The following is a 23,320-nucleotide window of genomic DNA, read 5'->3' as shown; positions in this document are numbered from 1 at the left end:
CACCGAGCGGTTTACTTTACACTGTACTGTGTGTGATTTTTTTGTGGTTTCTTTGTGTTGAACTTCGCTTCAATTTTCACCCCCTGCAATGGCTCCCAAACGTGCTCCTTCTTCCAAGGCTGGTGCTGAGCCGAAATGCCAAAGAAGAATGATGACGATTGCTGAGAAGGTGAAACTTCTGGATATTCATCACGTCATATATAGCTACGTGTACTTCGCTATACAGTAACTGTAAACTTATCTACCGATTTCATATTGCTTAACAGTTGTCCCTGTTATTAACAGAGTAAAGAGTTGGTTGTAAACAGTACAGGGAGGGTTTAAAAACATCCAAATACACGTAAAATAATTAAAAAAATATGGTGTCCCTGCTTCGCGGAAATTCAGTTATTGCGGCCAGCCTTGGAACCTATCTCCCGTGATAAACGAGGGATTACTGTATTATTAATTTGATTTTGATGGTTCATATACATAATATAAAAATATAACAATTGTCTTGGTGTTTACTCCTCAAATATCCATCCCCATATCCGAGTATACGAGAAAGTCTACGGGAGACAACTCCCGATTTTTACATAAGGAGTAGTTTTAGATCAAGCAATGATGTTTACACTTTCAGCAATTGCAAACCCCGGATAAAGTGGCTCGGTGAACTTGTGGTTAATTGTGTGTAGGTGTGTGATTCTGTCAGCCAAAGCATAAAAGCTAAGAAAGCCAGCTTGATAGTCCAGATAAACTCCTACTCTGGAGCTCTGAGCAGCTATTTCCGTCACCGTGTTGTTGTGACACACAGAATAAGTGGAACTGCAGATGCGTATAGACCAGGACTTGTTATTGCAGCCAAGGACACATTCATCTCCTTCTCCTTTCCGGGCAATTCCTTTATAGGCCACCCCTATAGTAGCCCTCCTTCCACTCCACTCCACCTCCCAGTAACAGCGACTTCCAGAGAGAGCTTCTTTGCAAAGAACTTGAGGCCAGCAATCAAATCTTTCTTGACAATTAGGACTCTGAGTTCCAGCCCCCCATGTTGCCTTTTTGTTTCCTTCTGACAAAGTAAGGCATCTGTGTGCAGTTTTGGGGTCCAGTGTCAGCTGACAGGTGTCTGAATGAATAGAAAAGACAAAAAGGTTTATTTTTTTCAGTGTTTAATCTTTTATTGCATCTTTTAAAAATGCCAAACAATATTTAGTAACCATTTATGTCTTCATTACAGCCAATTTTTGTTGGCTTGGAAGTGTACAAAGGATGCCTCTCACTCATCATCTTTAAGAGGAACATGAGGCACAGCCCACTGGTAAATATCTTTTAAATTGGTCAAATTCAATTTTATTGCACTAAGTAATTATTCTAGAATTCTGTTTTTATTTATTAATTTATTGAAGGCCTTTTATGTAAAAATGATGTCCTGTAAGTTGCTGATTGGATTAAAGCAAATTTTCAGTTGTGAACCATAAAGGTAAACTAATTATATATAATGAAAAGAGGAACTATTCAACAGGAATTAAATGAATTTTACATTTTTGCAGAATATTCTTTTTATTATACCAAGAAAAACTAGACATTACTCTAACACTAATTTTTTAAAAACACAAAACGTGTATACCGTGAGCTCCTCCGAAGCCCCTTCTTAAACGGTGATACAGTGGGAAACACATACAGTTTTTTTTACCTCCTCTTTGCTCGATCAGCTTGCTGCTGCTGCTGCCATGTCACGTGATCTTCATCTCGTGCGGCGCTTCAAACATTTAAAAGCCTGTACAGCAGCTGTCTTTGTCATCTACTCTTTGTCTTTTTTTCTCATTTTGTCTTTGTCTTTTATTTCTGGCATGGTTAAATCTGTTGGCACAAAGTCTCATCTTGCGGGACGTGAGTTCTTGATAATTTACTTTATAATTTAAAAACAGAATAAGAATCTAAAAATCTAACAACATCACATTAAATTTCGATAAATTCTGAAAAGAATGATACCAAACATATACAGTATATGTAGGTTTTAAAGCGTGACAAAAAACATGACAATAAAACATCACATAAAATCGCTGCACAAAATCGTTGCACTTTTAGGTTTAGGATTTGATATATAGAGAGTAGATTACCCCATGTGGTTTGTGGTGATGGCTGAGAAAAAAATTTAATCTCATGTTTTCATTCAGGACTAAAAGTAAAAGTTTATGATAGAACAAAACAATGACATCCAGTGCTGTGCAAAGGAAAACAATGAGAAATATATCCATGAAACAATGAAACAAAAAATTCTCACATTACTCATATCACATAATCCACATGTAAGTTATCCAGCCCTTTGCGTGAAATGTGCAAAAAGCAGACATTTGGAATTAAAGATTCACCTCTTCTTCTCATTCATTGGTCAAGAGTGCTGGCTTCAATTTAGAAGCACAGTGTTATGGGAACAGGCCTTACTGTTTATTGCATTTCCTGACTTTTCTAGAAATAACTATTACTAATATTTAAAAAAAAAAGTATACATGCATTTTGCACTTTTTGAGAATACATTCAAATAGCAGACATCTAGATTATGTAACACAAGTAATATGATCTTTTTTTTTTCCATGGACATTTTCTACATTGTTTGCTGTTGTACAGCACTGATTCCCACTCAGTTGTATTTCATCATTGTTTCTCTCTTTCTGCATAAAAACATGACATTAAAAATTTTACTGGCCATCACTACAAACTACATGGGGTAAATAATATATAGTGTCAATGAAATGTTGCATCTTGACTCCAAAGAGCAAGAAGATGTCCTACCAAACTGAAAGTTCAAGTACTCCTTGTCAACAGTGGACCATCATGCAAGTCAGTGCGTTGAGTCTCTTCAGCATTGCTTCTGCCTTCCCCTCAGTATAAACATTTATAAGAATAACAAAGATATTTTAAATGTCTTACATTTTAGGAGTTCATATCGGTTTATGGGATTTTCTCCAGGCCCCGGTGATGTTGCACTGGAATAAACGGGTTCACAATGTGGCTCCCTGAATGAATACATGTCTTGTTCGTTGATGTTTTCTGAAGTCTGTGCTCCTAGGGAAAGAAAAAAGTATAAGCAGTACATGAGCCCCGTGAGTGGAAAACACAAGGATTTTGGCTTCTGTTAGAAAGTGAACACCATCTACTCTGACCCCCAAAGGTCATGTCTCCTCAGCAATTAATAAAGTATATCATCATCATCATCATCATCATCCAAAGTTAACAAATACTTTGCTTTAGTTAATCATTTACATGAATTTTTATTATTGGAGCACACAGTCAGAAAGAGATGGTAGTTTGGTAGCCTGGTGATCCAACTTCTATGTCTTAGCCTTTAAACCACACTGCCTTTCACTCGTGATATTGAATATATCCTTACACACAGACTACAAAGCATGTGAAATGTCACTTAGGCATAAGGTGGAAAGCTGGAAATCACAAGATTGTCAGGTGAGTTTTTGTCCCCGACTTATAATGACTCTCAGCAAGTGGTTCTCCAGAGTAGAAACTGAAATAATATACACATAAACACACCTATAAAATGTATTCACCCCCTTGGAAGGTCTCACATTTTATTATCATACAACACTGGATCACAGTGGAATTTATTTGGCATTTTTTGAAATTGATGAAAAGAAAAAGACTAATGTCAAAGTGGGAACAAATCTATTACTCCTCGTGTGATTTTGGGCTATACAAAAATAAATTGTATTGTATTGTATTGTATTGTATTGTATTACAAAAATTAAACAGAAAATAATCGATGAAATAACTATTAAGTAGATGTGCCTTTAGCAGCCATGACAGCCTTGAGTCTGTGTGCACAGTTCTCTAACTGGACACTGCAATTTGTCCACTTTCTTCTTTTCAAAACTACTCCAGCTCTGTCAGGTTGCACGGAGACTGAGAGTGAACATCAAGTCTATTGACAAATTCTCAATTGTATTGCGTTCTGGTGTTGAACTCGACTGCTCCGTGACATTAACATTTTTTTAAATAATTTTTTAAAAAGCCACTCCTGTGTATGCCTGGGATTGTTCTCTTGCTGGAAACCAAATCATCTCCCAAGATGCAGGTTTCTTGCAGGCTGTTTGTGTCCCATTTCATTATCTACCCTCACAAGCCTTTCAGGACCTGCTGCAGAGAAGCAGTCTCACATCATGATGTTGCCACCACCATCCTTCATGATGGAAATGGTTTATATTTGATAACGGGCGGCGTTTTGATCTCATTGGACCACAGAACCTTTTTCTAGCTGACTTTAGAGTCTCCCATGTGCCTTCTACTGTGGTGGGTTGGCACCCTGCCCAGGATTGGTCCCTGCCTTGTGCCCTGTGTTGGCTGGGATTGGCTCCAGCAGACCCCCGTGACCCTGTGTTCGGATTCATCGGGTTGGATAATGGATGGATGGATGTGCCTTCTAGTAATCTCCAGCTGATATGTTATGTGCTCTAGACAAAACAACAAATTAAACCACTCTGATCCAATGTTGTATGAAAATAAAATGGAAAAGCTTCCAAGGTGGAGAATACTTTTTATAGGCACTATACAGACAATCCGCAGTGGACTGGTGCCATGCCCGGGTTTTGTTTCCTGCCTTGTGCCCTGTGTTGGCTGGGATTGGTTCCAGCAGACCCCCGTGACTCTGTAGTTAGTATATAGCGGGTTGGATAATGGATGGATGGATATATAGATGATATACTATCTATCTATCTATCTATCTATCTATCTATCTATCTATCTAGACAAAAGTATTGGGACACACCTGTTAATTATTAAATTCAGATGTTTTAATCAGACCCTTTGCCACAGGTGTATAGAACTCAAGTACCTAGCCATGCAGTCTACATTTACAAACATCTGTGGAACAAAATTGGTAATTCTAAATGTGACAATGTGGGTTCGCTGCATGCTGCCATCGTCCATCCGGTAGCCCTTGAACTCTACACCGTCGGTAATGTTACCGATGAGCACGGCAGTGAGGCACAACAAATGGAGCAAAGGGATGGTGTAAAAAGTGTCAAGTGCTTTTATTAAAAGCAACAACAAAACAGTGTCCAAATTAAATAAAGTGCAGTGCTTTTCAAAAAATCTTCATTAAATAAATAATCCATTAAAACAGTTGTGAAGTGGAGGTTAAAAATTCAATAAATAGAAAAACAAAATCCTTTAAAACAACGAGGTTAGAATAACCCTGGAAGCAGTCCTTTAAAATAAAGCCCAGTGTCTTCTTTACCTGGAAGCTCTCCTGCTTCTCCCATCTGGGCCCTGCAACAGGAGAGTCGCCCTCTCAGCAGCTGACCTTACTACTGTCTGGTTGCCTTCTGTTCCCTGGCTCCATATGGCTACCTTACCGGACCGAGACTTGTGTTCCTCAACAGCCAGGTCGCTCACACTGAGGCACACCTTCCTTAGATTCCACAACTCCCGCTGCCTTCTCGGCCTTACGCAGCCAGCTGTCGTTCATCCCTGGTCACTCCAGCTCCTTGTTCGCTCAGCTGGAGCGACCGCTTCCTTCTGCCCCACCGAGTGTCGGCCAAACACCCCTGCTAGAGCTCACTGTCCAGCTGCCTGCCCTGGGAACAATCATGGATGCAGATGGTTTCTTACCTGTGCACTTAGGTGAGAAATGCCCACATCACGAATCACCCTGGGAACCGCTTCAGCAACACAACCACCATGCCCCCTCGCTAAGCAGTGAGTGCAATGATTATGTTTTTAAAAAGTGGCCTCTTGACATGAGCTGTGGGCCCGCTCTATCACACTGAGGAGCTCAGTTGCTTCAAGTGTGGTATTACAATACGATGCCACCATTGTAATAAGATGGTTTGTGAAATTGCATCCCGGCTGGATATTCCATGGTCAATTGTAAGTGGTGTTATTAGAAAGTGGAAGCGTTTAGGAGCAACAGCAACTCAGCCATGAAGTAGAAGACCACATAAAGTCACAGAGTGGGGTCAATGACTGCCAAGGTGACTCCATAGTTGAAAAGTTCCAGACTTCCACTGGTATTAATGTAAACATAAAAACTGTGTGGCAGGAGCTTCATGGAATGGGTTTCTGTGGTCGAGTAGCTGAATGCAAGCCTCACACCCCCAAGTTCAGTGTCTGTTATTGAATGGAGTGGTGTAAAGCACACTGTCACTGGACTGTGGAGCAATAGAAATGTGTTCTATGAAGTGATGAATCAAGCATCTCTGTTTGGCAGTCAGATGGGCGAGTCTAGGTTTGGTGGATGCCAGGAGAACGTTACTTGCCCGAAGGCACTGTGCCAACTGTAATGTTTGGTGAAGGAGGGATAATGGTGTGGAGCTGTTTTCCAAGGTTTGGGTTCGGCCTCTTACTTCTAGTGAAGTAAGTCATGATGGATAATGCAATGCTGCCAACATTGTGGAAAAAGTTTGGGGAAGTCCCTTTTCTTTTCCAGCATGACTGTGCCACAGTGCGCAAAGCAAGGTCCATAAAGACGTGGTTGGATGAGTTTGGTGTGGAAGGACTTGACTGGCCCACACAGAACCCTGACCTCAACCCCATCGAACACCTCTGGGATGAACTGAAACAGAAATTGTAACAGTACCTGACCTCATATATGCTCCACAGGATGAATGAGCACAAATTCCCACAGAAACACTCTAAGCTCTTGTGGAAGGTCTTCCAAGAAGAGTGGAACCTGTTCTAGCTGCAAAGGGGAGGGACTTTTTCTATATAGTATATACACTCACCTAAAGATTTTAAAGTCTATGTCTTTAAATGCAGTGTCATTAAGGTGCCTGTTGGTGAAATGGTCAGGCGTCCCAATACTTTGTCTATATAGTATATATATATATAGGTCTGAAATACAGTCTGACTAATTGGGTGGTTACCTACCAGGTAATGCTTGCGGTTGGTCAGCAAACATCCACCATGTATTCTCATTTGCGAGAAGCAGATCATAATATGTTATACAGTATCTGCCAAACAATACAGAATACACAACAAGTGTTTCACCCTTATTGGGGCTTGTCACTATACACTCTCCATCTCTCTATATATATATATATATATATATATATATATACTAGGGACTGGGAACCCGATCGAATCGGGCTACAAATTCTACGTTTGTGAAATCCACACATTCTCTGCAAAGAATTATTTGTTTTTTTAAGTCTTTTGTTATGATTTTGTTATCATGGCACTGATTTGTTCTTAAAATAGACCTTTTTGGCCGATGTAATGAAGAGCTTCCTGTTTAAACGGGGCTGCGAGATGTGAACTCAGCTCTTCGGCGCACCTCATTTGATTTTTTGCGGCAAACAAATTTTCAAAACAAACAATATTTTACAACTCTAATCAGAGTCAGAGTAATAACAATAGATGTCAGAAGGATGGATGCCAAAACCAAACTGCCCAAAGACAGATTTCGACATACCAAGCAAATGGCGATACGTTCTAAATTACTCACAGTTCCGGAGCTGTCAAAGGGTTTAAGTCAGTTGATGATGTTAGTCCTGGAAAGTACGCCCCACCAAACCAACGTTCCAAAAACCAACTGAACTTACTTTTATCTGCTCGAACCAACACCGACTTACTATGCTTGGCCGTCCAGTGGCGTCACTGCAGCATTCAAACATTCTTAGCCAATCATGCAATACTGTGTCCGCGTTTGCCACGTTATGTTCTAATTACAGAGGCAGAGTCCCATTGCATGGCTCTAACATGTATTGAGTCGAGGTATAGATGCGAACACCATACATATGGATAGTATCAAATTATATATAAGGATATATGGTGCCTATACCATATAAACAATAAACAAAAAAGACAAACAACTCACTGATTTTATGGATTTTCAGCAACAAAAACTCATTAATATCCTTCAAATGCTTCTTCAGGATGGGCATGTCATTCTTCAGGGTCTCTGAGAACAAATCTATATTTATACAGATATTGTGTGAATCTCTCTCTTTAGGAAGAGCACAAACAGATGGGAACTCCTAAAAGAAGAAAGAGGATTATAGTGACAGATGAAATCCATTCACAGGGGCAGTTCATTGCATTTGTACCAAGCCTTTTGAGTTATGCTAATTAGCCTATATGGGTTTAAATCTAGAATAAAAGGAGAAAAACCTTTGGAGATATGGCGAATATATTCACACTGCAACCAGAGAGTGATCTCTGAGATAGAACTTTCCCCATGTTGCCTTAGAGCAGTGGTCTCAAACTCCAGTCCTGGAGGGCCCCAGTGGTTTCAGGTTTCCATTTGTACCCCTTTCTTAATTAGTGACCTGGTTTTGCTGCTAATTAACTTCTTTTGAATTAATTTTAATTGACTTGTTCTTGAAGACTCAGACCCCTTAATTGTTTCTTTTCCCTTAATTAGATGTGAAACAATAATGAGATACAAAATGAGCCAAAACAGGACCAGCAAACTGTGTCCATCAACAATATCTGAAAATAAACAAAGGTGAAGGTCTCAGGAATGCTGATCTGTTCAATTCCCCAAAACATTTTAGCAGTTGCTCTTAGAAAATAGAAAATAGAAATATCTGCTATTGCACAATGAGAGCAGCAACCAGCCATGGAATTAAAGAATGAGTTTAATTAATGACAAGACTCAGAGCCTAATTAAGCAGCAGGTTGGAGTGAAATTGGTCAGAGTTTGAGGCCCTGACTTAGTTGATCTTCTGTTATATCACTCATTCAAGGAAAGGAATAAAGCAATTCAGGGGAACAAATCACAAAAAACAAGTCAATTAAAATGAAAGGAAAAGGAGTTAATTAGCAACAAAAGTGGGTCACCAATTAAGAAAAGGGTTAGAATGAAAAACTGCAGCCACTGTGGCCACCCTGGACTGGAATTTGAGACCACTGCCTTAGAGTGATGCACATTTTCCAGCATCATTTAGATTGGATGTGTTACCTGCAGAAAGTGGATGTGGTCGTCTGTCTGTGAAAGCTCCACCAGCTCGGCCTCTCTCCTCTTCAGCTCCTCGGTCTCCTTCTCCAGTTGCTCTATTTGCACATCAGCATTTAGGATTTCCTTCTGCTCATGAGATCTAATAAGCTCAGTCACCTCCGACTGCAGGCTCTCAATGGACCGAAGCAGAGAGGTGAAGATCTCCTTGTATCCTTGCTTTTCTCTCATTGATGAGCCCTGTGTAAAGCAAGATGGGAATCTGTTGAGTTACATTCTTGAGCCTATTAGTTGGGTTCTTCTTGTCGTAGGATCAGTTTCAGGAGCAAAAAATCCATTTTCCGGTTTAAATCATTTTGGGAGTGGAACTGCAGACACTGGATTATAAATGTTCAGTTTTAGATGTTGTCATTGATTAAAACAATTGTTGTTCTGAGATACAATGCAATACAATACAATACAGTTTATTTTTGTATAGCCCAAAATCACACAGGAAGTGCCGCAATGGGCTTTAACAATCCCTGCCTTTTGACAGCCCCCAGCCTTGACTCTCCGAGAAGACAAGGAAAAACTCCCAATAAAAACCTTGTAGGGAAAAATGGAAGAAACCTCGGGAAAGGCAGTTCAAAGAGACCCCTTTCCAGGTAGGTTGGGCGTGCAGTGGGTGTCAAAAGTAGGGGGTCAATACAATACAATACACAGAACAGAACAATTCCTTAATACAGCATAATAATAAAAATTTTAGAAGTACGGTTTAACAGTAGATGATATGACATAATTAGGTTTGGATATTTTTAGAGTCCTGGAGACCTCATCCATCTAGCTGCCTCCCCATTTGGCCATGTCACGGCAGAAACGTTGCTCCGATGAAAGGACCCCTTTTTCCCATGATTCCTGTGATCCTCCATCAGGGATGACTTTACCATAGGCAGGCAAACAACTTAGCAGGTGGGCCGTGGCCGAGATATGCTATTCCAACACACAATTTTGTTTGTTTGCTAAAATCGCTTTTGTCATATGGTTTGTGTTTAAACCTGCACTTGTCAAAATAACGTGATCAGCTGTATCACTCTTCTTTTACACAAAGGTGCTGATGAATGCAAATGAAAAATTTATGAACCCCAGTATCAGAGAGAGCGCTGAGAACAAATCTTCCTCGCATTTTGTATGACACTTTGCGATACTGTGAGTAAGTAGGAACTTTTTGCATACACCCGAGCAGAGATCTCAAGCTCTGTTCTGGTGGGCTGCAGGTTTTGCAATCATTGAGTTATTTTTTTCCTTTAATTTATCTCATAATTTATTATTTTTCTTTTTATTCTGAGAAAAAGTGTAGTAGTGTGAGATTTACATTTATAAGAAATTGTATTTTTGGTATACCTTTCAGTGCTTAAATCTCTTTTGTCATATCCTTTTTAACCCTTTAAACTCTGACCCATTTTTTTTTAAAAACAAAACTGCATAAAATCATTTACTTCCTAATTGCTATAACTTAAGTACAGAGTTTTGCTGTTATAAATACATATTACATACCCCAGTAACACATTGCAGTGCTTTTCCTTCTTCCTTCAAAGATGGACGACTTGCTGTATCAGACCCCTTTTCCTTGCCTTTCTTGATCATTCTGATTCAATTATGTACAATTTGATTATTATCTTCTAAATGAGAGGAAGTGTTTTCATTTTATTTTTTTTTATAAAGATACTAGCCAACGCGCGGCGTACCATACGCCGCATAATCAGGCCGCTTTTTAATGATTTTTAAGCACAGGGAGAAAATGAACATTTGAAAAATCGGTAATGTAATAAATCAGCAAGAAAAGCAACATTATAAAAATGCACGGAACGAACCAACACAGTAAAACAGTTTGCTATGGTGCACGCGGTCGTAACCGCAAAACCAAAAATTCGGTTTTTAAAGACTACTTACTTCATTGTGTTTTAACCTCAGTTGTAAAGGATTGTTTTGAGGATCCCATGGGATACCCCTCGCAAACCGTTTAACACGCTGCATATGGCGATTCACCTCCGCAAGAAACATGCCTCTATGAACAGTCAATGTGGCTCAGAGGTGCCAGGAGTTGGTGGGCGTGGCTCCTTCTGCGTGCGCCATAGGTGTCTCAGAGAGCAAAATACAACACAATAGTGAATCCGCGGCATAACAAGCGCCATTTTTTCTGTGTCGTCGCGTCCAAGTTAGTGGCCGTGGCCCTGCGAGTTGTCGTCGTATCCAATGGTCTTGGAGTTGGTGGGCGTGGCTCCTTCCTGCGTGCGCCATAGGTGTCTCACTTGTCGGCGGTTTAGTGAATCCACGCCCCTTCCGGCGTTCTTTCCATGGTTGTCTTGCCTTAATGAATTATATATGTAGATTTTTGAATCTTGTCATCTATTGGTGTGGTAATTTGGACACACAGTATCATTTCTTTGCCAACTACCGTAAATACTAGCGGATAAGTTCTCCCACGATAAGTCAGGACTTGATTTTGCCATATAATTTCTGTTATTTTATAATGTCGGTTGTATATGTTGAATGTGGAAAACTCACGCTCTTGGTCCCAGAGATTATGCTAACGCCCACCTGAGAGAGTAACTACGGAGCACACTGCCTTTTAATATATGTATTGTGCCTACGTGACCACACGGTAATACCCAAACTATTCCGATGTGATGTTTGCACTGATTTGTGTTTTTTGTATCTCACACCCTCATACACCTTTATCTTAAGAGCATCCCTTATCTACGATGGAGCGTTCGATCAGGAGACAATATGAAGGTGGTTAATTAAACATCATTGAAGTAGTGAAAAAAATTGGTAACTGCGGTGCTGCAACAAAATTCGATGTGTCTGAGAAACTGAAGAGAGATTGGAGGAGGCAAGAAGAAAATTAAGTGTCGCATTTTTGAACGGGTGTATAAGTCGGGGTCTGATTTTATGATCGATCTTTGCGGTTTTAAGACCCGACTTATACATGAATATATACGGTATGTATATTCTGACAGAGTAAGATCTGCCCTTTTAAATGATACATAGGCCATTAGTCTTAGATAATTGATGTGCATGCTAAGGAAACATATTTGAAAATAGTAAAAAAGGAGAAAAGTAATCTTAGTTTTGGTTCTGTTTCAAAACAGTACAACAAGAAACATTAGTTGTAGATATTTCCTAACACATTTCTTCTGGGTGTTTCAAACTCATTCGCTGATACATTTAGAGTGTTTGGAAGTTTATTCCATTACCTATGGAAATAAGAACAGTATTGAATATCAGTTGTTTTTGGTAAAAACATTACTGCATTTTGCAACTTGTTCTGCTGCAACATAACTAGTTCTACAGGTTTAAAAACTCTAAATCCTTTATTTTGAGGGCTGCAACATGAATATTGAGTGAAGCATGATAAGGTTATAGCCAGTTAAATCAAGGCAGCAGAAAACTGACACACACAAGGCCGAGTTTAAAGGGTTTAATTCACATTTTCTTTGGAGTTTGCTCCAATTGTAGTGACAGTGATGAACTGACCAGACATCATTGCAAACAACACAGAATGCAAAAAAGGGGTTGTGATTTTTCTATTACCCACTTGTGTGCTTATTATCCATCTTAATAAAAGGATACGTGTCTGTATGAGGCTCTGTGCGCTTGCTATGTCTCTGTCATTCTACCAGATGGCACATTGCAAACATTTGTAGTAATGCATTAATTTGTGATCCGCCATCTACTGGCATGACAAATGGAATGCATTTTATTACTACATGCTTTACAAAATACATTCCATTGGATGGTGCATTGCAAATGTTAATACCGAATCCATGTTGATTATTTAGATTTTAAACCATCTTAAACAGGTGGTAAAGTTAGTCTTATATATAAACGTCTATGCATGGAAGTGTGTCTGTCTGTTTGTTCGGCGAGGCGGCTTGGAAGTGTGAGGCTACAGCATGAAGCTGAAAGAGTCGGCAAGGCAGCCCCAAATTAACGAGTCGGAAGAAGAAAGAAGTACGAGGCTACATTATGAAGCTGAAAGAAAGAGACACCATTACCAAAATGAAACCGCAGAGGAAAGACAAACTTAGTCGCTAATACACAAGTGAGGAGAGCACATTGGCAAATCGAAACCTCCGAGGAGAAAGAAACTCGCTTAGCCGCTGATAGACAAGCGAGGTGAGCATGGGCTTAAACAGCTAATTAGTTAATAATTGCTTACCAGAAAAGAACAAACTATTAAAAAGCAAAAAAGAATCATTCCTTACCCATCTAACATATAAATTCTTGCTTCATTCTGTAAATACAGTTTGTAGTTTCTGGATGGACACCAATAACCAAGCAGACCATTTGGCTTAGCATCAGTGTTTCCACAAAAAAAGACCACTGGTTGGAAAGTTACCTGAGACTGTGGCCATTGGGTCCATCACAAGACAAAATACAACATATGGATTAACGCATTGAGGAATCAATTTATTCTGATGGTGGCGCGGATCATCGATTAAGAAGAATCACTAGGTATGTATGGTGAATACCTCAAGAAACGGCTTTTGCCGCTGTCGGAATATGGATGTTGTCTGAAAAGCTTGGTGCAATCTGGCCTTAACAACATTTGCGTAATGCCATTGGTGAGGCTGGTCAAACCATATTGGTGTTAATAAAGAGGCACTTGAGCGTCATGACTGGTAAAACCAATGCTGGTGCAAGTGTGAAGCCATCTTGGGTAGGGTATTCATCCCACTCAGACCTCTTATCATTTTTTTTTACTTTATTAACCACTGAGGGTAGATTGTCTTTTGTATGCCATTTGGAGGTTTGAACACAAAGTCAGCCATTGTACAGCACCCCTGGAGCCATTTTCAGGTTACAGACCTTACTCAAGGGCCCATCGGAGTAGAATCCCTTCTGACAGCAACAGGATTTGAACCGGCAACCTTCCAGATACCAGCCCAGATCTTTAGCCATAGAGCCACCACTGTGCCACAGTTCAATGACTCTTTAACACACTGCTAAGAAAACATAAACCAGCATTTCTCAGCATTAAATTTCCCAGTAAAGCTCACCTTCAGCTGTTGAACTTTCTTTTTAATCTCCATCACTTTCTTCTCTTTCTTCAGAATTTTCTTCTTGAATTCTTTTAATGTCAGCTCAGCCTGGCTCTGTAAGGAGGTAGAGAAAACTTAGAAGCAATGCTAAAAGCTGACTTGGACCCAACCTACAAAAGAGGAGGCCAGCAGGTTAAAAACAAGACGTGATTATGTGATAATTAGTCATTGGGTTCTTACGCTCATGATAATAAGTCATTAAACTCTTGAAGTAATTTTCTACTTATGTTTGTCACATGTGGCTTCTGGACCTTAGTTAAAGCCCAGCATGTAACTTCTGTCATTAAGTTTTTCTTTTAGAGAGTTTTTGCTATATTGTTTTACTATTTTTCAGAAGTGCATAAAAACCTCGAGCCCCTGGAGAAACTGCACTCATAACATTTTGCTGTAGAATTTTGTTCTTCCCTAAACGAAAATCAAAACAATTGTTTCAAGGGAAACAAAGCAGATAATCAATTTTAAGCTTTCCTACACACACATGAAATCTTCAGACTCATTAAATACTTTCATATTCATCCAGCCATCCGTTCCCTCATGGACCCGTGATCTTTAGAGGTGACCATGTGCAGAGGGTGCAGACCTATAAATGCCTGGGAGTGCAGCTGGATGATAAATTGGATAAATTGGACTGGACTGCCAACACTGATGCTCTGTGCAAGAGAGGACAGAGTCGACTATACTTCTTTAGAAGGCTGGCATCCTTCAACATCTGCAATAAGATGCTGCAGATGTTCTACCAGACGGCTGTGGCGCGCCTCTTCTATGCGGTGGTGTGCTTAGGAGGCACCATAAAGAAGAGAGACGCCTCACACCTGGACAAACTGGTGAGGAAGGCAGGCTCTATTGTAGGCACGGAGCTGGACAGTTTGACATCCGTGGCAGAGCGACGGGCGCTGAGCAGACTCCTGTCAATCATGGAGAATCCACTGCATCCACTGAACAGGATCATCTCCAGACAGAGGAGCAGCTTCAGCGATCGACTGCTGTCACCGTCCTGCTCCACTCACAGACTGAGGAGATCGTTCTTCCTCTACACTATGCGACGCTTCAGTTCCACATGGGGTAAACGTTAACATTATACAAAGCTATTGTCTGTTTTACCTGCACTTTATCACTCTTTAATTTAATATTATTTTTTATCAGTATGCTGCTGCTGGAGTATCCCCTTGGGATTAATAAAGTATCTATCTATCTATCTATCTATCTATCTATCTATCTATCTATCTATCTATCTATCTATCTATCTATCTATCTATCCATTATCCAACCTGCTATATCCTAACTACAGGGTCACAGGGGTCTGCTGGAGCCAACACAGGGCACAAGGTAGAAACAAACCCTGGGCAGGGTGCCAGCCCACCTCAGCTTTTATATTCATCACATCCAAAATTGTTTTTATCTTTCTAGTGTCTGCATGGAAAGTGGAAATTCAGGGTGTCATGAGTAGGCGGGTGCAAAATTGAATCAGTCACAGGAAGTAAAGGGTTAAGGTGCAAGGCACCTCATCAGAAGGTTCAGGGCTACAGAGGCTGAGATATGAGCAAAGATTAAAAGAGCCGAGCCTTTACAATTTAAGCAGAAAAATATTAAGAGGAGACCTGCTTGAAGTGTTTAAAATCATGAAGGGAATGAGTCCAGTGGATCAAGACTGTGAGTTTAAAATGAGTTAAACAAGAACATAGGGACACAGTGGGAAACTCATTAAGGGAAAATTTAGCACAAACATTAGAACATTAGAACCCTCTAGACGAGAACAGGCCATTCAGCCCAACAAAGCTCGCCAGTCCTAGCCACTTATTTCTTCCAAAAACATCAAGTCGAGTTTTGAAAGTCCCTGAAGTCTTACTTTCTGCCATACTACTTGGTAGCTTATTACAAGTGTGTATTGTTCTTAATGTAAAGAAAAATTCCTAATGTTTTTCGGAAGCATGCTCATTAGGACCATGCCCCCAACCCTCCGGTATGCATACAAGCACTTGGGGCCATACAAACTACTGAGTATGATTTGGAGTTGCTACAATGGAATTTTGCCAAAATGGACTTACCAGCCACATCCTTTTTTTCCCTTTGATTTTCAGGGTGTCTTTGAATTCAGCCCTCTGTAGATTGATCATTTTCATCAAACAATGTGGCATCCTTTCATTCGTAACACATTACCATATCAGTCCATATCAGTAGAGATATCCAGATCTGACGTGTTTTCAAAGTGTTCCATTAATTTTTTGAGCAGTGTATATATATATATATATATACAGTGGTGTGAAAAACTATTTGCCCCTTCCTGATTTCTTATTCTTTTGCATGTTTGTCACACAAAATGTTTCTGATCATCAAACACATTTAACCATTAGTCAAATATAACACAAGTAAACACAAAATGCAGTTTTTAAATGATGGTTTTATTATTTAGGAGAAAAAATCCAAACCTACATGGCCCTGTGTGAAAAAGTAATTGCCCCTTGTTAAAAATAACCTAACTGTGGTGTATCACACCTGAGTTCAATTTCCGTAGCCACCCCAGGCCTGATTACTGCCACACCTGTTTCAATCAAGAAATCACTTAAATAGGAGCTGCCTGACACAGAGAAGTAGACCAAAAGCACCTCAAAAGCTAGACATCATGCCAAGATCCAAAGAAATTCAGGAACAAATGAGAACAGAAGTAATTGAGATCTATCAGTCTGGTAAAGGTTATAAAGCCATTTCTAAAGCTTTGGGACTCCAGCGAACCACAGTGAGAGCCATTATCCACAAATGGCAAAAACATGGAACAGTGGTGAACCTTCCCAGGAGTGGCCGGCCGACCAAAATTACCCCAAGAGCAGAGAGACGACTCATCCGAGAGGTCACAAAGACCCCAGGACAACGTCTAAAGAACTGCAGGCCTCACTTGCCTCAATTAAGGTCAGTGTTCACGACTCCACCATAAGAAAGAGACTGGGCAAAACGGCCTGCATGGCAGATTTCCAAGACGCAAACCACTGTTAAGCAAAAAGAACATTAGGGCTCGTCTCAATTTTGCTAAGAAACATCTCAATGATTGCCAAGACTTTTGGGAAAATACCTTGTGGACTGATGAGACAAAAGTTGAACTTTTGGAAGGCAAATGTCCCGTTACATCTGGCGTAAAAGGAACACAGCATTTCAGAAAAAGAACATCATACCAACAGTAAAATATGGTGGTGGTAGTGTGATGGTCTGGGGTTGTTTTGCTGCTTCAGGACCTGGAAGGCTTGCTGTGATAGATGGAACCATGAATTCTACTGTCTACCAAAAATCCTGAAGGAGAATGTCCGCCATCTGTTCGTCAACTCAAGCTGAAGCGATCTTGGGTGCTGCAACAGGACAATGACCCAAAACACACCAGCAAATCCACCTCTGAATGGCTGAAGAAAACAAAATGAAGACTTTGGAGTGGCCTAGTCAAAGTCCTGACCTGAATCCAATTGAGATGCTATGGCATGACCTTAAAAAGGCGGTTCATGCTAGAAAACCCTCAAATAAAGCTGAATTACAACAATTCTGCAAAGATGAGTGGGCCAAAATTCCTCCAGAGTGCTGTAAAAGACTCATTGCAAGTTATCGCAAACGCTTGATTGCAGTTATTGCTGCTAAGGGTGGCCCAACCAGTTATTAGGTTCAGGGGCAATTACTTTTCACACAGGGCCATGTAGGTTTGGATTTTTTTCTCCCTAAATAATAAAACCATCATTTAAAAACTGCATTTTGTGTTTACTTGTGTTATATTTGACTAATGGTTAAATGTGTTTGATGATCAGAAACATTTTGTGTGACAAACATGCAAAAGAATAAGAAATCAGGAAGGTGGCAAATAGTTTTTCACACCACTGTGTATATATATATATATATATATATATATATATATATATATATATATATATATATATATATATATATATATTTTCACACACGTGCGCATGTGTGGCAGCTAAAGGGCTTGAGTAAGGGCAGTTTCGAGTCATATCAGGATGTGGCAGAGTGCACTGACTCTTTTCTCCCTTTCCTGCAGACCATTCACGGTAGATTCCACCTGGCCCTCTTGACGTTACTTCCGGGTCCGAGCCTATGGCTGAAGATATTCATTAGCCCGACCTCTTTGACTTCACTTCCTGTCTTCCCCTTTAAAAGCCTCCACCTTTTCCCTATTCCCTCAGTTCTGTTTTGGACTCAGTTTTGTGCACAGCAATGCTATGAATAATCTCAATTTGCAGCCAGGAAACCAAATGCACGGGTGGCTGCCCCAAACCTTGATATGCCTCTTTGTGGCTTTTGTGACTATATATATATACAGGCAGACAGCGATGGTTCAACCCACACATGTTTATTATACATCCTACATACAGTACAGTCCCACACAATCCCAAAGTCCAGGGCTCGCAATGCCTTTCTTGTCTCTTCATGCCACCTCCACTCCTCTCCACCAAGATCTTGTCTTCCTTTGCTCCCGACTCCGCCAATGAATGGAAGGAGGCAGCTCCTTTATACACGCCAGACGTGCTCCAGGTGCCTCCCGATTAGATTCCGCGCACTCTCCAGTGTGGCAGAAGTACTGGCTGTGCACCCAAAACACTCCAGGTGTCTCTGGTCTTCTTGCCCCAACACTTCTGGGTGTGGTGGAAGTGCTGAGGGCCAGGGCTTCAAAGGCATTGGGGTGCCCCCATGCAGCAACCACGGGCCCCTATAGAATTGAGCTTCTAAGCTCATCTCCGTGGTCCCCAAAGCCACCAGGGCGGTTGCACCCATATAGTCAGGGGAGGCATAAGCCCTCCTCCGTCCTCCTGGGCGTCCCAGCCAGGTACCACCCCTATCCATCCATCCATTGGCCAGCCCACTATATCCTAACAACAGGGTCACAGGGTCTGTTTGGGTGCAAGGCAGGAAACCAGCCCACCGCAGTATATATATACTGGGTGTGTAAAGCCTCCTGACCCTGACACATTCAGGCAGGACATGAATTGCCACACAGCACACACGTATATTTACAGCTGGGGATCACTTTTCTCTGCTCCCCAACAGCACAGTACATAAAGTTCCGTCTTTTTCCTTTTTCTCTCTCTTCTCTGCCTCCACTCCTCTCCCTACAAAGCTTTGTCTACTTCCTCACGACTTTGGCTCCTCAAGTTGTGGCCTTATATAGAGCACCCTGAAGTACTCCAGGTGTTCCACAATCTCCTTCTGGCTGCACTTCCGGGTGTGGCAGCAGCCCTGCAGAGGAGGGCTCAGCCATCTCTTTGTGCCCCCTGATGGTGCAGCCATGGGCCCCAGCAAGGTTGAGTTTCAATGCTCCAACCCCTTGGCACTGCAGCATGCCAGGGGGGCTGCCCTATGTTGTCTCGGAGGAGGTATTGCCCCATTCAAGCTCCTTCCATATTGGATGCGACCCAGCCAGGTGAGAATCCCAGCTCTCTGTTACAGTATATATGTACTGAATGTAAATACGTATCTGCATGCTAAACACATCTGTTATGAATTAATTTCTTCAACTTAAAATAAGTATATTTAACATACACAACTTATTAATTTTAATTAGGCATTAATTTAAATTATACTGACAATTAAAATGAAGTAAATTAAAAAAAAAAAGTAGTTTTTTGGAATATTGTTGCAATTATGGATCAAATTGTAAGCTCTACTTAAGATAGTACAATTGGCACAACTAAAAACCGACTAGCAAATTAAACCTAGTTATAAAGTTGTGGATGTACATGGATAACATGACTGCATTCACTTACCATAAAAAAATGACTCTGCTTCAAAAAGCCAGCCCTACATTACAAAAGCTTGCTTTTCTTTGCCTCCTATATAATGTTAAGGTTGTACAAAAATAAATAATAAAAGTCTTTCATGTTCTTAATTTTTGTATTGTATTGATGCACTATAAGTGATTATTTAAATATGAAGTACACATATTATCTCTGGATAGCTTTTCAATAGTCCCAATGAATAGCATTGGAAATAACTTTTTTTTAATTTGGACACTTCTACAGTCATCAATGTGTGGATTACTTAATTGCTTAGGCTAACAAAAATAAGACAGTTTTGATCAATAATCAACAATATTTATAGTATATGATTTTATTTTAAGAAAAATTGCACTTTATACTGACGTGTACAGTATACCTGTAAAGCCGCCTTATGTTAAATCAGCACTGTCCGATTGAATGAAAATGTGGGGCATAATTGATATAAGTCCATTCAATGGTTTGTTTTCTGAGTAAAAGACACAGATTTATTTAAACACACGTGAAAACAAAGTTTAAGAAATGATTAATATAAAAGGAGCACAGACCATTAATTCATTGTTGAACTATGGCCAGTTGACAACGGGGAAGAGAGAAAAGAAACCAAAAGAAATGTAGACATGTAAACAAACAAACAAACAAATAAATAAATAAATACAATTCCAGAATAAGTAGCTCCATGCCGTGTGAACAAGGCTCGGACTGCGAGCAGAATTACATTTAGTTTCATGCCGCGTATCCGTACGTCTAACATTTCTTTTAGCTGCTGCGTCACCAAGCCATCCCACTCCACCTCACACGATTATCAATGTATTTGCTCTCAAGTGTTTAAAAATGATGTGGCGACAGCTTACCAAAATAACAACGTGACCCCAGTTCCTTATACATAACTCCTAAAGTCTCCCTACCTGCTTCTCAGCTCTCGCCTTTTCGGCTGCTACCGTTTCGTGGTCCTTGTGCTCTGTCGTTACGCACTTGAAGCAGACGTACTTGTCATCCGTCAGGCAGAAAAGATCCACCGGCGTGTTGTGCTCCGGACAGATCCTTTCGTGCAGGTTTACGATCGGCGACACCAATTTGTGCCTCCTGAAAGCTTCAGCCTCCCGGTGTGGCCGAATGTGAGCATCGCAAAAGGATACCAGGCAGGTAAGGCAGGACTGCGCGGCTCGCAGCTTCCTCCCAGCACATACATCGCATGGCACGTCTCGGTCTTCGGCGTAACTCTGCGGCGGGTGAGAAACGCGTTTGGTTTCATGCAGACTATCAATAATTACAGATAACGTGACGTTTCTGTGAAGAAGAGGTCTTTTGGAAAATCGCATTCTGCACTGAGGGCAGCTATAAAAGTGACTGTCATCCCAGTAGCTCTTAATGCACCTCATGCAGTAGTTGTGTCCGCACGGGATAGTAGCCGGGTTCTTCAGCACCTCCAGGCACACCGAGCAGATGAACTGATCGCTCGAAACCACACATTTAGCTTCTGCCATCGTCTTTTGTCAGAGCTGATTAACCAGAATTGAAAAAAATCTTACTAGCGGGTAAGAAAAAGGAAGGACCAGGTCTCGAATATAGTTCCAGTTACTACCTTAGGCTTCAAAAGTGACGAACACGACTAAGTGATCACACACTTGAGAACATCAAATCGGTATGGAAACGAGACAAGATAAAAGCGGTGGTCAGTCTGAAAACCGAAAACAAAGTTATCAACTGGTTGTGCGTCAGCGCGCAGCACTGTCCTATCAGAAAGCTGGAAGACATGCGTGGAATTACTTGAATGGTAGAGAAATATGAGAGGATACCTCATTTTTTTCACGTGTCCGAGTGAAGATATCTTCCAAAACAAGCACAATGCTTGAACTTTTGGAATTGCAGAGACGTGCATGTAATACAAATTTCCAGCTCAAAACTGACCCAACTTTCTTTGTGTGCGAAATTGTTCAGAACTCAGTTTACCACATTATTAGAAAATGTAACATACAGTGCCCTTTGGGTCCATTTGTTATAAGGGCCCTGCAGGGTCTTGTTATTATAAGGTGGTAGCACTACCACTGCCCGCCACAATGAAGAACATTACAAACCTTAATAAATAAAGGCAACATTTTTATATGACATATTTAATATTGGGTGGAGAGATAAATTAATGGTTAGTTTTTTGGCTTCACGCATCAGCATTATAGGCTTGAGGCATCCTTCCATGTTGACTTTGGCTGTTCTCCCTGTGTCTGTAGATCCTCTGGTTTTCTTCCCAAAGCCCCAAAGACAAGCAGGTTAGGTTGAATGTTGGAGTCTTTGTGAAATCTGCAATGGACTGGTGCCATACATAGGTCTGTATCCTGCCTTGTGCCCAGCGTTTTTGAGGTATACACTGCCAGAGGTATCGCTGGGGTTTTCAGCGCCCGGGGACAACTGAAGATTTCGCACCCCCTCCTGTTTACCAAAATGCAATGAGGAAGGGAAAGAACATTTTAAAAAATGTATTTAAAATAATTGTATTTTAAGAAAAAAAATAATATTTTTTATTTTAAATAGTTTTAAATATTTTCATTTTTTAAAGCACTTTTATGAGTATATTTTCAAGGTTTCGCTAAATTTGTAAAGATAGAACAAAGTAAAATAATTAAGACAACAATGGTATTTCGAAAATATAATTATTCTAAAATATTATTCAAATATAACATTGCAAAAACTTAAACATTACATTGGATATAATAATATAATAACCTGAAAATGAAGTTAGTATAAAGTAAAAAAAAAATAGTTTGATGTATAATGCTTTAAATGTAATTATTAACTTCAAAAAGAAATTTTCCTAGCCTTTGCTATTGCAAATTTATCGATTAGTTCATCAAAATGTCTGCTGTTGGTCACCTCCCACTCCACACTCAGCAAAGCCAAGGCTGACAATCTTTCCTGTGCCACGGATGATCTCAGGTAGGACAAGAAAAGTTTTAATTTACTGAAAGATCTTTCACAACTGGCGATGGAGACTCCAATAGTCATTAAAATCTGAAGACCAACTCTCAGATTTGGATATACAGCTTCCCCATACTGTACAATAAAGCGAAATCAGAAAGAGACAAAAAACAGGAAAAAGATATCATCCTCACACTGATGGAGTGATGGACTGAGTATGTGAATGTATTTTATTTACTTTTTAGTGCATTTAAGAATGGAAAACATTTCATTCTAAAATTTTGTAACATCAATTTGGCACCCTCTGGATGCTGAGCCCAGAGACAGATGTCCCCCCTTGTCCCCTCCCTAGCTACGCCACTGTACACTGCTCCCCACCATGAACCCGAATTGCATTAAGCAGCTATGAAGCGGACACATCCATTCTTTGGAATCTTCCATTTTTAAATCATGATCCGCATGGGTTCATTTTCCTTTCATTTTGCACAGCTGACTTGACTAGTGATAACAACAGCACTAAGTTTCACTTAATTTATTACCTTTAATTATTTTACATTTTTACTGTCTGCTATGCCACCTGTGTCAGCAAAACTAAATTATTTTTTAAATGATTACGGCAGGAAATAAAGCAAATGCAAGGTCTGGCATCTTGACAATGGTGGGTGGTGTTGACA

General features: G+C 40.3%; 1 protein-coding gene across 1 annotated transcript; it reads right to left on the bottom strand.

Annotated features, from left to right (window-relative positions):
- Positions 1–505: 505 nt before the first annotated feature.
- LOC120538124 (tripartite motif-containing protein 16-like) lies at positions 506–21,373 on the bottom strand. The gene is made up of 6 exons (XM_039767557.1): positions 20,642–21,373; positions 13,930–14,025; positions 8,894–9,127; positions 7,808–7,967; positions 2,911–3,045; positions 506–1,105 (listed from the first exon to the last, which is right to left on the bottom strand). The coding sequence occupies exons 1-6, from the start codon at positions 21,218–21,220 to the stop codon at positions 594–596; spliced, it is 1,716 nt and encodes a 571-aa protein (XP_039623491.1). The 5' UTR covers positions 21,221–21,373; the 3' UTR covers positions 506–593.
- Positions 21,374–23,320: the final 1,947 nt, after the last annotated feature.

This window comes from Polypterus senegalus, chromosome 10, assembly GCF_016835505.1.
Source record: "Polypterus senegalus isolate Bchr_013 chromosome 10, ASM1683550v1, whole genome shotgun sequence".
Lineage (NCBI taxonomy): Eukaryota > Metazoa > Chordata > Cladistia > Polypteriformes > Polypteridae > Polypterus > Polypterus senegalus.
This window is presented reverse-complemented; position numbering and strand designations above follow the sequence as displayed.

What these genes read in the sequence shown, in the direction of transcription:
- LOC120538124 (XM_039767557.1), bottom strand. Translation starts at nt 21,220, where the DNA reads ATGGCAGAAGCTAAATGTGTGGTTTCGAGCGATCAGTTCATCTGCTCG. An exon ending in AGGCGAGAGCTGAGAAGCAG is followed by an intron (nt 14,026 to 20,641) that starts GTAGGGAGACTT and finishes ACCTCCTTACAG; the next exon opens with AGCCAGGCTGAGCTGACATT. An exon ending in CCGATATGAACTCCTAAAAT is followed by an intron (nt 1,106 to 2,910) that starts GTAAGACATTTA and finishes CTATTCATTCAG; the next exon opens with ACACCTGTCAGCTGACACTG.